General features: G+C 43.7%; 1 protein-coding gene and 1 long non-coding RNA gene across 3 annotated transcripts in view; one reads left to right on the top strand and one right to left on the bottom strand.

Annotated features, from left to right (window-relative positions):
• LOC126384516 (uncharacterized) overlaps nucleotides 1–13,020 on the bottom strand; it is a 632,363-nt gene that overhangs the window by 145,171 nt on the left and 474,172 nt on the right. The window lies entirely within an intron of this gene.
• The window catches only part of lpcat1 (lysophosphatidylcholine acyltransferase 1), a 35,333-nt gene that overhangs the window by 12,277 nt on the left and 10,036 nt on the right, over nucleotides 1–13,020 (top strand). The window contains exons 2-6 of the mRNA XM_050035501.1: nucleotides 3,593–3,732; nucleotides 5,453–5,667; nucleotides 5,774–5,886; nucleotides 6,143–6,203; nucleotides 10,599–10,657. Coding sequence (XP_049891458.1) covers nucleotides 3,593–3,732; nucleotides 5,453–5,667; nucleotides 5,774–5,886; nucleotides 6,143–6,203; nucleotides 10,599–10,657 — 588 coding nt within the window. The remainder of the gene's footprint in view (nucleotides 1–3,592; nucleotides 3,733–5,452; nucleotides 5,668–5,773; nucleotides 5,887–6,142; nucleotides 6,204–10,598; nucleotides 10,658–13,020) is intronic.

The raw sequence follows: 13,020 nt of genomic DNA, 5'->3' as shown, positions 1-13,020 counted from the left end.
TCTGGGGAGGTCTTCACAAGGCCACTGATGTCACTGGTTCGTTAGTGCTCCAATGGTGTGTCAACGACAGTCGTTGAAACTCCTGCTGCAACGGTTGTCACTGGAGTCGTTAGAGTCACATGAGGCCATTTGTGAACGACCGTTGTTTTTAGAGGTTAAGTTGTTAAACCTGCTGGGCAAGGATGAAAGGACAGCATTATAGTACCTTGTACCTTGTACCTCTTGATACCAATCTCAAGAGGTACAAGCTTTCACTGAACACATCAATTCAGTGGACAGAAACATCAAGTTCACAAGAGAAGATGTTAAGGAGAATAGTTTGCCCTTCTTGGATTGTGACGTGCACATTACAGAGGACAGAGGCCTCCACATTGGGGTATACAGGAAACCCACTCACACAGACCAATACTTACTGTTCGATTCTCACCACCCACTGGAACACAAACTAGGTGTTATCAGGACCCTACAACACAGAGCTGATAACGTACCTACCAGCACTCAGGCCCAAGGTAAAGAGCATGAACATCTGAGGGAGGCTCTAAAAACTTGTGGTTACCCCAGTTGGACCTTTGTGAAAACAGCAGCCTGTTCCAGAAAGAACAAGGTGGGTGAGGAAGAAAAGAACAAGCGCAATAACATTGTCATCCCCTATGTGTCTGGAGTATCTGAAAAACTCAGGGGGATATTCAGCAAACACCACATCCCTGTGTATTTCAAACCCAGTAACACACTCAGACAAAGACTGGTACACCCAAAAGACCGTACACCACACACTCAGAAGAGCAACCTAGTGTACGCTGTCCAATGCAGCGAGGAATGCCCAGACTTGTACATTGGTGAAACAAAACAACCACTAAACAAACGCACGGCCCAACACAGAAGGGGTAACTCGTCAGGGCAAGACTCAGCTGTCTATCTACACCTCAAGGAGAAAGCACACTCCTTTGAAGACAGCAATGTGCACATTTTGGACAGGGAAGACCGATGGTTTGAAAGAGGTGTAAAAGAAGCCATCTATGTGAAATTGGAAAAGCCATCTCTCAATAGAGGAGGAGGTCTGCGACACCACCTATCCCCCACCTATAATGCTGTCCTTTCATCCTTGCCCAGGAGGCTTAACAACTTAACCTCTAAAAACAACGGTTGTTCACAAATGGCCTCATGTGACTCTAACGACTCCAGTGACAACCGTTGCAGCACTAACGAACGAATGAAATCAGTGGCCTTGTGAAGACCTCCCCAGAGGTTAAATACCTGGGTGCTTCCACACCAGTTTGTCAGACTAGTTTCAGCCCAGTCAGACAAGCATGAACTGATGAAGCCTCTTGTATAAGAGGTGAAACGTCTTCTAAGACAAAAACCAAGTCCAGTTGCGTTCGATTCAATTGCCTTGAGATAACTATGACCTGGATGAATGAGAATATCCACAGGTACATGATGCAGTGATGTGATTTATTTATTCTAATGTGAAATGTAAAACACACACAGGGTTGCTCTGCTGTGTCGCAAAGCCTCTGGTACAATGAGCCATTCATTTTCGGCAGTGGAGCTGCATGTAGAGAAGAAGAAATGGACCAGCCCCCTAAAAGTAACGTAGAGCAGTGTGGTGCCTGGGTGGGCAAGTGCAGTTTCTATGGTCAGTTGTAGCAGCTTCAGCTGATTATGATGGATGCACTCTGCTGCAGCACATGTGTCATGCTGCGACCTGTCCCACGTATTTAGTCCCGCCCACAGGGGATGGAGTGGAGGAGTTTAGGCAACATGCATCCTTGCCTCGGGGCAAGCCATGTCAATTAAACACAAGAGGCTCAGCTGCGTCATCTGTCCATTGTTTGTCACAGCCTACTGCTGTAATTAGGATCTCTGTCTGAGCACATTCACTTTTAATTCAGCTCACAACTTGACTTAATGTTACAAGAATGTTTAACACACACACACACACACACACACGCACACACAAAATACCTGTTGCCATTTCCATCTGACCAAAACAGATGGACTTTAAATAAATGTTTATTTAATTAAACCCAGCCTGTGAACATCAGTGAAATGTGTTACCATATAATTTGCTTATTAATAACATTGGCTTTATTTAATGTATATTAAGAGAGTCGCTGTGCACATTTATGCTCAAGAAAAGCAGCGTAACTTTATTGTTTATAAAGCTGACACTGGGTGAGAGGCAGGGTTCACCCTGGACAGGTCACCAGACTATCACAGGGCTGACACATAGAGACAGACAACCATTCACACCTACGGACAATATAGAGTCACCAATTAACCTGCATGTCTTTGGACTGTGGGCTCCTCACTCCTTGAGATGTATTTTAGGAATCACAAAATTCTCCAGGATGGAGCGTTGAGATTGATATCCAGGTCACAAGCTGGAGGATCGTGGAGTCAAAGAGGCACAAAATTGGGATATGGAAAGGCGTGGGGTGATACTGCAAAGCAGGAAAGTGTTTTTGTCCATGAATTGATCACAATAACCACCTCATCCCCAAAATGATTGTAAATAACATTGAAAACAAAAATGGAATGTAGTGGTATTAAAATATATAAAACAATAATAGCGTAATCCAAAATACGTAGCAACAAATCATTGACAATTAAAAGTAAAACAGTGTTGACTTTCAGAGAATACACAGACCATGGTTTACTCTTGTTAGAGCTGCATCTGTGAGGAAAACTTTGACTTTGGTATTATGTGGAGTCAACTTGTGATATTAAAGACTCATCACATTGAAAATGTATTTGAAGATCTTTTTCGTTCCTTATTTTTAGATTCAAACACAATCAAATGTATATTTCCTCAGCAGTCTCTAACAGGAGCGAACTAGTGTTGATCTATAAACTGCAATATTTGATGCAGTTATTCAACTGTACAATATATGTTCAGTATACAACTTTATCATGCACATAACTGTAATATTTCTTATGTTTACTCTCTTGTTTCTTGTTTTATATATTGTAGTTAAATTTCACACTTACAGCTTCAGAACAGTGATGATAAATATTTTATTTTTAATATTTTAATATCTTAAATACTAGTGTTAAACACTGCAGCCTAATGTGCGTTCTTTTTTATTTATTTATTTATTTTCATTTCTATTTTATTTTATTGCTTCATATTTACATACTTCTATTTCATACTCTTTTTCTCACTTATAATTCTCTATTCTCTACATGGAGCGGCTGTAACGAACACAGTTTCCCCTCAGGGATCAATAAAGTGTTTCTGATTCTGATAAACATTTTCATATTGGACGCGTCCCGGAGCTCCAGGGGCTCCTCACCATGAACGTGTGATCAGAGCATGACTGCTGTTCCTTCCTGATGCTACAGATGGAATGTGCTGCTCCTCTTCCTCCTCCTTCCCCTCCTCCTCCTCCTCCTCCTCCTCCTCCTCTTCCTCTTCGTCTTGACCCTGCAGGACATGCAGGCATATTCTCCTGCTCTATAGGAATGTACAGTATGTTAAATGACAGTTGGCTGAAAGCTGTAAGAGTGTTAAATGATGGAACAGTGAATAACAGGTTGTGAAAGTGCAGAGGAATGAAAACAATGCGACCGCTCTTATCTCTGTCGTCAGATCGGACTGATGTCGGTGACGGTGTTTCCAGTGCGGCTGCTGCTGGTGTCCTTCTTCATGCTGCTGGCGTGGCCCTTCGCCTTCACAGCCTCCCTGGGACGCTCTGAGTTTGTCATGGAGCCACAGTCGTGGTGGAGGAGGTGTGTGTGTGTGTGTGTGGTGAATATTTGTAGTGTGTAAACATATGGGATGACACAGAGATGTGTGAAAACTGCCTATAAATAGCTTTATAATAAACAGAGCTAAACAAACAAGCCCTTTGATAAACAGTCTCGTATCTGCTGAGTGTTTACTGGAGTTTAGTGAATATTATGTAGACGTCTGCTTTAGAGTCGTCATGATACTGGACTTTACACCTTCGATACAGTACCTTGAAAAATATTGAGTTTTGACCATTTTCAGTCCAGTTTTGAAGGTGCTGTTTATAAAACAGACCTTTTGGCCAAAAACATCTTTGTCATGTTGAAATTGACTTTTTTAGATTAAAGTTACAGTAATGTGAAACCCTGCACTTTAAAATACACACATGAACACATGCACAGAGTGAGAATAGTAAATGTTTAAATGGTGTTAAAGCGAAAAGCTGAAAGTGACCGTTGCGAGAGAAGAACAGATTTGATCAGTCACATCCATCAGGAACAAAACTCTTCAACCCTTTGAAAACTGAAACGCAAATTGGCTTGATTTCTTTTACATGGGAAGAAGGCAATAAGCAACGGAAAAAAAGACTCAAAAATTTAGCAAGGAAATAGTAAAAAGAGAAAATTGAAGTAAGGAAAATTAGGGAAAAAAGAAGGAAAGTTAAAAACACACAAACAAGGAAATGACCTTGAACAAGTGCCTAAAAATTCTAATGATTCTGTAACATAATTTCAAAATGTAAAAATAATAACAATTACAAATATAGTTTTTTCTCTATTTTTTTGTAAAAATAATTTTCTAAATTTTTAATTAATTAATTTGTTTCAATCTGCGGGACATTTTTTATCAAGCTGCTCACTGCCTTATTTCCCATGTTTCTGAGAGAAATCGCACAAATTTGCTCAGGGCTCAACGCTCTAAAGACTTGTGAAAGGCGTCTGAAAGCAGCACAAGAAAAATGATGTCACTCCAGGTTTCAAAGCATTAAAAAGCCAAATGCACATTCTGCATGAGAGTTGCTCCCATACCGACTCCAGTATTGGGAACACCTTGGAAATGCCTCAAATAACGTCGAAAATGCTGAATCAGGTATCAGAGTGAGTGAGTCTATGCACTGATTCAGTCTTACACAAGGTGGTCGACGTCATACATGACATCAAAGTACTCTACGTACTATTTTTAGATATCTCTGGAACACATGAAACAGCCTCTTCTTCATCACCACTGTAGCTTTTCAAGGAGCAAAGCCAACAGGAAATAAGATAAAAATCAAAACATTTTCATCGAAGCATTAAAAATGTCACCACCTTTAAATGAACAGCACTTTGAAATGTGGTGCTAAAGTTGACTGAGTCAGTGAAGTGCTGGACTGAAAGGAAAGGCTGCTTGTATTTCATGTCAGATTGCAGGTTTTTTTTCTTAAAAATTAACCAGTTAGCGATCGCTTAATGGATGTCGGGCTATCAAAAGCAAAATTAACTGAAACTGACACTGTGATTATTTATCCATTTATTTTTGCTGAGAAAAGTTTTTGTTGTCGTCATTAGCCGTTAGCTGAAGCCAACTGAGCACAGATACAGGATAAGATATAGCTGTTATTTTGATTTTACGCATGTTATTTCGCTTCTTGACACGGAAATGCTGAAACACAAGCTCAGGTGTTGGAATCAGTTTTGGGATCATTTCTGCTTTGCATCATCAGTCTGTGTCCTTCATCAGGTTTATAGACCTGTGTCTGCGCGTGATCATGAGAGCCATGTGGTTCTGCGGAGGTTTCCATTGGATCAAGGTGAAAGGGGAGCGGGCGGCGCCCTCTGATATTCCCATCCTCACCGTGGCGCCACACTCCTCCTACTTTGATGCCATCCCAGTCACCATGACCATGTGCTCCATAGTCACCAAACTGGAGAGCAGGAGCATTCCCGTCTGGGGCAGTGAGTGACTCGTGTTTTCATCATGACCTGTAGATTTACTCAAAGAAATAAAATATATGTTTCTGACAAACATCCTAAACCTGTCTCCTCACCATCGTCCTTCCAGCTCTGATCAGCTACATCAGGCCCGTGTTTGTGTTTCGCTCGGATCAGGACTCCAGAAGAAAAACTGTGGAGGAGATCAAGCGGAGAGCGCGGTCTGGAGGGGAGTGGCCTCAGGTAACATACATGACGTGTTCATACACACACACAGGCACACAGAGAAACACTGATGTGACATCAGCTCACACACACCACATGGGAACTGAAAGGTGATAGCATAAATACTGTGAGTCACACACAGCTCGCACAGATCAGGGACAATTTAAAATAATGAGAAGAGCCAGATGCATCTGTGTGTGTGAGTGAGTGAGTGAGTGAGTGAGTGAGTGAGTGTTTGTGTGTGCGTTTCATAACGTGTATTTGTTTGTTCCAGATCATGATATTCCCAGAGGGGACGTGCACCAACAGGTCGGGGCTCATCTTGTTCAAGGCTGGTATGTGTTCAGTTCTCTTTCTGCTTTAGGCATCATGAAATCAGGTAAACGGTGTGTGTGTGTGTGTGTGTGTGTGTGTGTGTGTGTGTGTGCGTGTGTGCATGTGTGCGTGCGTGCGTGTGTGCGTGCGTGCGTGCAGAGACATACTGTTCCTGTGGATGAAAAATCAATCTTATTCTTTTACTGCAGCTGTAGGGACAGTCACACACTCTTTGCAGGGCCTCTTTCTTTTTCTATTAGTTTGCTTTTCTGTGCTTAGCTCTACGATGAAGCTAGCCCCCATATATTTGTGTTTAGGTCGGTCCGTCAATCGGTCATTTGGTCCACCACAGCAACTCATCTGAATATCTCAACATCAGCAGGTTAAAGTAAACATATCTGCTAAACATCAACATGTTAGCATTGTCAATGTTAGCACGCTGGTGTTAGCTTTTAATTAAAACCACTACACAACCTCACACAGCCGCTAGCAGGGTTGTGGACTTGTAGGGTCTGGGCCAATAGAGTCGGCCAGGGATGACGTCTTTCTGTAGACCACAAGTGAGAGAGTTAAAGTATCTCGGGGTCTTGTTCACGAGTGACGGTAGAATGAAGCGTGGGATGGATCAGCCGTTTGGTGCGGCTTCTGCAGTGAAGCAGGTGCTGCACTGGACCCGAAGGCAAAGCTATCGATTTACTGGTCCACCTCTGTCCCAACCCTCACATAGGGTCATGAGCTCTGGGTAGTGAAATGCAGATACAAGCGTCTGAGTTTCGTCTGTGGGGTGTCTGGGCTCAGCCGTAGAGAAGGGGCATCTGGAGGGAGCTCGGAGTAGAGCCGCTGCTCCTTCGTGTTGAAAGGGGTCAGTTGAGGTGGTTCAACATCTGATTTGGCTCCTCCTGGGCGCCTCCTGTTAGAGGTGTTTGGGGTACATCCCACTGGTACAAGGCCCCGGGGCAGACCCAGAACACACTGGAGGGATTATATATCTCACCTGGCCTTGGGAACACCTGGAAAGCGTTGCTGAGGAGAGGGACGTCTGGGGTGCTGCCCCCGCGATAAGTGGATGGAAATGGATGGAATAACCCCAAAGCAGTGTTTTTTAAACGTATTTACAGGTGGTGAGCAGAATAATATGAATACATTTCCATGTATGTTTAGGTTCGGAAATCAACGTCACCTTTGTCTCGTGTCAAACTTGTCAGTATAAAACATGTGCTACCTAAAGTCAAAATGAAGGGTGGTGTTCATCAGAGTCGCTGATACAGTCGTCCAAACCGCTGCTCAGAGCAGGATCAGGTTGTGAATTTTGGTGATTTCCATCCAAGGGTGTGTCTGTGTGTTACCAGAGCGACTGTGCGATCGCTTTGTTCAGTATTCATTTAATTCAGTGTGCCTGCAGTGTATGTGCACAGCTGCCAGCTCCAGGTGTAGATGTCTGGGCAGGTTAACTCTGTTTTGGCTCAGGAGGTGTGGGTTCAGTGTCTTGCTCGGGGACACCTCAGCAGGACACACAACTGTTGCACCCATCTTTTCAGGGCTTGTTTTTCCGCTCACATCCCGTGCGTGTTATGCTGTCAGCCATTGTTCCCGTCCTGCTCTGTCTAATCCCCTTTCTTCCAGTCTGTAATTCTGTCATTCCCAGTAAGCCCCGTTAGTCACACTCTGTCCTGCTTTGGCTGTGTGTGTGTCTGTGTGTGTGTTTGTGTAGCTTTATGTGTCTGCTGTGTGTTACCAGTCCTCTCTGGATATGTCTCCTCAAGTTATGTCTCTTCACTGGCTCCCAGCACAACACTGTGTGTGTGTGTGTGTGTGTGTGTGTGTGTGTGTGTGTGTGTGTGTGTGTGTGTGTGTGTGTGTGCATGGTGCCACCTGTGTGTGACGTGCTCTGCAGATACCTTCAGTCCTTTTGTCATTTTTGAACAGACCTTTTAACAGAGCCGTCACTTTCATGTCCACCCTGTAGTCACATTATTATTAACAGGGTGTCGACACTGATGCTCCTTCATGTTCCTTCACTGTCTCGTGTGCAGCTAAACCAATATGTGGAGCCAATATTGTTCTATTCAAATGTCATCCATGTTTGATGATGAAGGTTTCTTGATGAATACGTCTGCTCCGAGTTCATATGTTAATATGTTCTATTTCCCATGCTGTCCTTTTACTTCACCTTCATAGGTGTTGTGTTCCAGCAGTAGCCAGCCTCACCCTGCCTTAAGGACATATAAGTTAAACATATTTACACTCTGTCAGCTGTTGGAATAGATTTGCATAAAAACTGGAATTTACTTTGTTGTGCACTTACCATTGCACAACAGTGTATTTCATCTTTAGGGAACGCTGGACAGATTATATCTAGAATACTTTTTATTTAGTGTGTTCCAGGGAAAATATTTAAACAATCTAAAAGAATTGTTTCCTTCAAAAAATCAGTTAATGCTGCACAAATGAGTCCTGCACCTGCTCATACCCATAAAGCTCAGTACCAGAACCGACCTGTTACTTGTCATAATGTCTAAGTCAAAGCCACACCCATTAATAAAAGTCCAACACCTGTGATTAAACACACCCAGGCTCCAGTCCCTCACATTGAGCTGGGTTCTCCGTTCTTGAATTCCAAATCCAGCGGAGGAGACGTCTCTTTCACTGGATGGTGAAAACGTTCAACAAGGCCTGCCCCCCCGGCTAAGAATGTTCGTAGTGGACCAACAGTCCCCATCAGGGTCCATCAGTGGACTAGTCTCCTCCATGTTTCTGATATGAATGTAATGATTAAATGATATATTTTGGTGGTTTGACTTGAAGGTACTCGTACTCGTCGTCCTCCGCTTATTCGGGTCCGGGTTGCGGGGGCAGCAGCCTCAGCAAAGAAGCCCAGACAGTCCTCTTCCCAGCCACTTCCGTCAGCTCTTCCGAGGGAACCCCGAGGCGTTCCCAGGCCAGCCAGGCGATGTAATCCCTCCAGCGTGTCATGGGGCGGCCCGAGGTCTCCTCCCAGTTGGACATGCCTGAAACACCTCCCAAGGGAGGCGTCCAGGAGGCATCCTTACTAGATGCCCAAACCACCTCAACTGGCTCCTCTTGATGTGGAGGAGCAGCGGCTCTACTCAGAGTCCCTCCCAGATGTCCGAGCTCCTCGCCCTATTTCTAAGGCTGAGCCCAGCCACCCTGCTGAGGAAACTCATCTCGTTCTTTTGGTCACTACCCACGGCTCGTGACCATAGGTGAGGGTTGGAACGTAGATCGACCAGTAAATTGAGAGCTTCGCTTTCTGGCTAAGCTCCCACACTTTGGATTTCCTGCCCGACATGTTATTAACTAGCCTGTGGAATAACCGCAGGTACCAGCCCTGGAAATTAGGGGTCGTACACATGCTGCGTCTTTTAACTTCCTGGAAAACACAAGGTCAGGCACTGGGTGCTACTCTTGTGCCTTTTCTGTGCCAGCTTCAAGAGCGGAGCAGCAGGTTGTGTCTGTCACTAAGCAACCTTAACAAGCATCATACAGCCTGTTTACCTGAAATCCTGAGTGCAGAGCTGATCTTCTTCCAGGAGCTGTTTATAAGTGTGTCGGCCTATCGTCTGTGTGACAGATGTAAAGCTCTGGGTAGCCTACCTGATGCTCGCGGCTTGACAAAAAACTACACATGTGAATATGCAGTAGTCATCAACGTCCAGAGTCCAGAACGTCCTGAGTTACTGCTGTTGGTCACAAACTAAAGACATGAGAGATCATTTTAGTTTTTACTGAATATTTGAAGCAAACTGTGAAACTACATCACTGATTGTGTTGCAGTGCTGTGTCCTTAAGTTGACAGTAAAATGTTTTTTTACTAATTTGTCATATCATCAAAAATTTTGTTATCGCAAAAATGCCCTTTAATGTTGTGATATTATTTTAGGGCCATATCACCCACCTCTAATTTTCACCTGTTGGAGGGCGCCTGTTGAGAAAATAGAGTTAAGCTGTGCGTCGGCTTTCGCAGTCAGTGTAGCAGCTTCAGTTGATCATATTGGATGCGCATGACGTGTCATGGCGTGACTGTGCCTCATATATTTCAGCTGTTATTGTCATTAGTAATATTCTCATCCCATTTTATCTATTCAAAGCTCAAACAGAAGCTTGAATGGGGCTTTGTCCTGTAATAAATACTGTATGTAGCTTGCGTCAGCTCGTCTGTCATCAGCAGGACATTAAAGAATCTCAATAGAGGGCTTGTCTGTCGGGCTGCAGGTGATCCTGAGGCTGGGAACTGTGTTTTTGTTCAGTCAGTTAAACTCTGTAGAAACCAACACAGTGTAGGACTTGGATCATTAGATTCAGCTAATAATATTTGCATGTAGTAATTGAATAAACGTTTTCTTTTTCTGGTCTGGAGTCGTCTCACCACCTCCGTCCTCTCTTCTCTTTCCCAGGTGCTTTCATACCAGGACTCCCAGTGCAGCCAGTGGTGCTGCGCTACCCTAACAAACTGGTAAACACACTTTCCTTTAACCCCTAACATACCTGCTCCATGCCTGTAACCTGAGACATAGTTCAAGTTTAAAGCCATATATATAAACCATGTTCACAAACCTACACATGGTGACACACGCCTGTGATGTAATGGCTTCTCTCCCTCACGTTAGTATGTGCTCCTCCTGTGCTGGATGACTTCATGTCCTACTGGGATGATATTTCATCTCCCTCTTTCTCTCACACACACATGCAGGTGTCATGTCTCTCTCTCGGCACCTCTGCTCACTCTCTCATGAATTATGCAGTTCTTATTACCTGGTTTTTCTTGTCTCTTTCCCCGTAAAGCTTTTGTGTGTGTTCCTCTTTGTGCTGAGTTTAGTCACTGTGCTGACCTTGGTGACAACGTGGCAGTGCGAGGCAGTTACGTGAGGCAAAAGAAACCCTGAATAAGACTCCTTATTCCTGCGCCACCAGAAGTGTTTCCATTCCATCTGTTTCCATCTGTTCATGTAGCCGGAGAGAAACCTTCGCATCTGGAACTGGGAACACGCTGGAAACACCGGCCAACAGGAGCGCTGAATACGCATCACACAGAATACTGATTGTTAGTGAGCCAAATCAAAACATATTCAGCTCCCTGAATCTACAGTACGACTGTGCAACACCAACAAGGAAAGAAGCTGACAGAAGTCATGCACGGGCCTGTTGTAAATGTTATGTAATCTGCTGTGCGTTGTTTTATCGTTCTTAAGCTGTGTTCACACGTTGTTTGGCTCCTTCAGGCCTGATCACAGCAGAAAAAAATACCTTGCTTTAGGCAGTTTAGAGTTCTCTTTGCTTTGCCCTTTTACAGGGGCAGAGGTAAAGGTGACAACATGTACCGACAGGTAACTGATGACGGTTTAGTCGTCCTGTGTCAAACACCCACAGTGGAAGGAGGCCTCAAAAGACTGGCTACAAATCCTGCTGCACTGAAGTGACTATAGCTGTTTATTTTTATGCCTCTGGCGCCAGTGATAGGCATGACCAGAGGAATTATATTTTCAGGTTGTCCATCCGTTTCTCGTGAGCACAATATCTCAAGAACGCCTCAATAAAATGTCTTCAAATTTGGCACAAACATCCACTTGGACTCAACAATGAACAGATTAGAAATTTGTGGTCAAAGGTCACTCTGAACCCATCTGTCTTATTTTTGTGAAGGCAGTATCTCAAGAGCACCGTGAAGAAAGTTCTTCAAATTTGGCACAAACATCCACTTGGACTCAACGATGAACAGAATAGAAATTTGTGGTCATAGGTCAAAGGTCAAGGTCACTCTGGCCCCGTCTGTCTTATTTTTGTGAACGCAGTATCTCAAGAGCACCTTGAAGAAAGTTTTTCAAATTTGGCACAAACATCCTCTTAGACTTAAAGGTCTCCACATCGTCAGATTTTTTTCACACTGTACTTGTAACAGAGTATTTCTACACTGTGGAATTGCAAGTGTTTATTGGAATATCAAATGGTTTTTCTTTTGTTTTTTTTGACTCGCACAATTTTCAGTTCATACAGTGTACTGCATGCACTGTTGTCCTCTCCATCCTCTGCTGTCTGTCTGTCCCTCCGTCCTTCCCTCCATCCATCCGTCCGTCCACTGTGACTTAAGAAAAGTGAATTCACACAGAAAGTTTTCACCTACAGTAAAATGAATGAGTTCTTCACCGTTTCAAGCAACATGATGTCTGACAGATATCGTAAGGTCAGACAGATATCACTGTGTAGTTGGTCCGATGTTTTTGGGGCACTGTCTAAAGAGAACAGCAAATTCAATCCCAAAAGGAAAGTACCAAAAAAGTTTTGCAGGTTGTCGAGTTAGTGAAAACTTCATAAACTTTGTGAAACGTTGTCTACAACAAATTCTTAATTATTTGCCCACTCTTGTAAATTTGGCAAAAGTGATACATTAAGTTATTTCTTTACTAAGAATAAATAAAAACTAAAACCTTTTTTGTGTTTGTGCCGGTGAGTTGCAGTACGGGCTGTAGGCCTTAGAATTGACAGCCAGTAAAACACTCTGCAGAGTATTTCTCCACAGAGTCCTGCAGGGCTCCATTTTTGAAAACCTGCACCTGCCTGCACCTGTAAAGCTCAGTACCAGAACTGACCTGTTACCCGTCATTTTGTCTAAGTCAAAGCCGCACCCGCAGTATGATACAGCTCAGCTCAGTTCAGTTCAGTACAGTCACTTTTTTCCCATTTCCACAGTAAAAGTTGTGGATGGTACCAACAGAAGCGTTCCTTTCCGTCCCCATGTTTGGTCCCCCCTCTGTTGGGGTACCTAGCACACAGATCTGGTACTAAAAGGTGGAGCTGTGAACACTGCAGTCTGATTGGTCA

The sequence above is a fragment of the Epinephelus moara genome, chromosome 22 (genome assembly GCF_006386435.1).
Source record: "Epinephelus moara isolate mb chromosome 22, YSFRI_EMoa_1.0, whole genome shotgun sequence".
In the NCBI taxonomy this organism is placed as follows: domain Eukaryota; kingdom Metazoa; phylum Chordata; class Actinopteri; order Perciformes; family Serranidae; genus Epinephelus; species Epinephelus moara.
The sequence above is the reverse complement of the archived record's forward strand: the minus strand, read 5'-3'. Positions and strand labels throughout refer to the sequence as shown.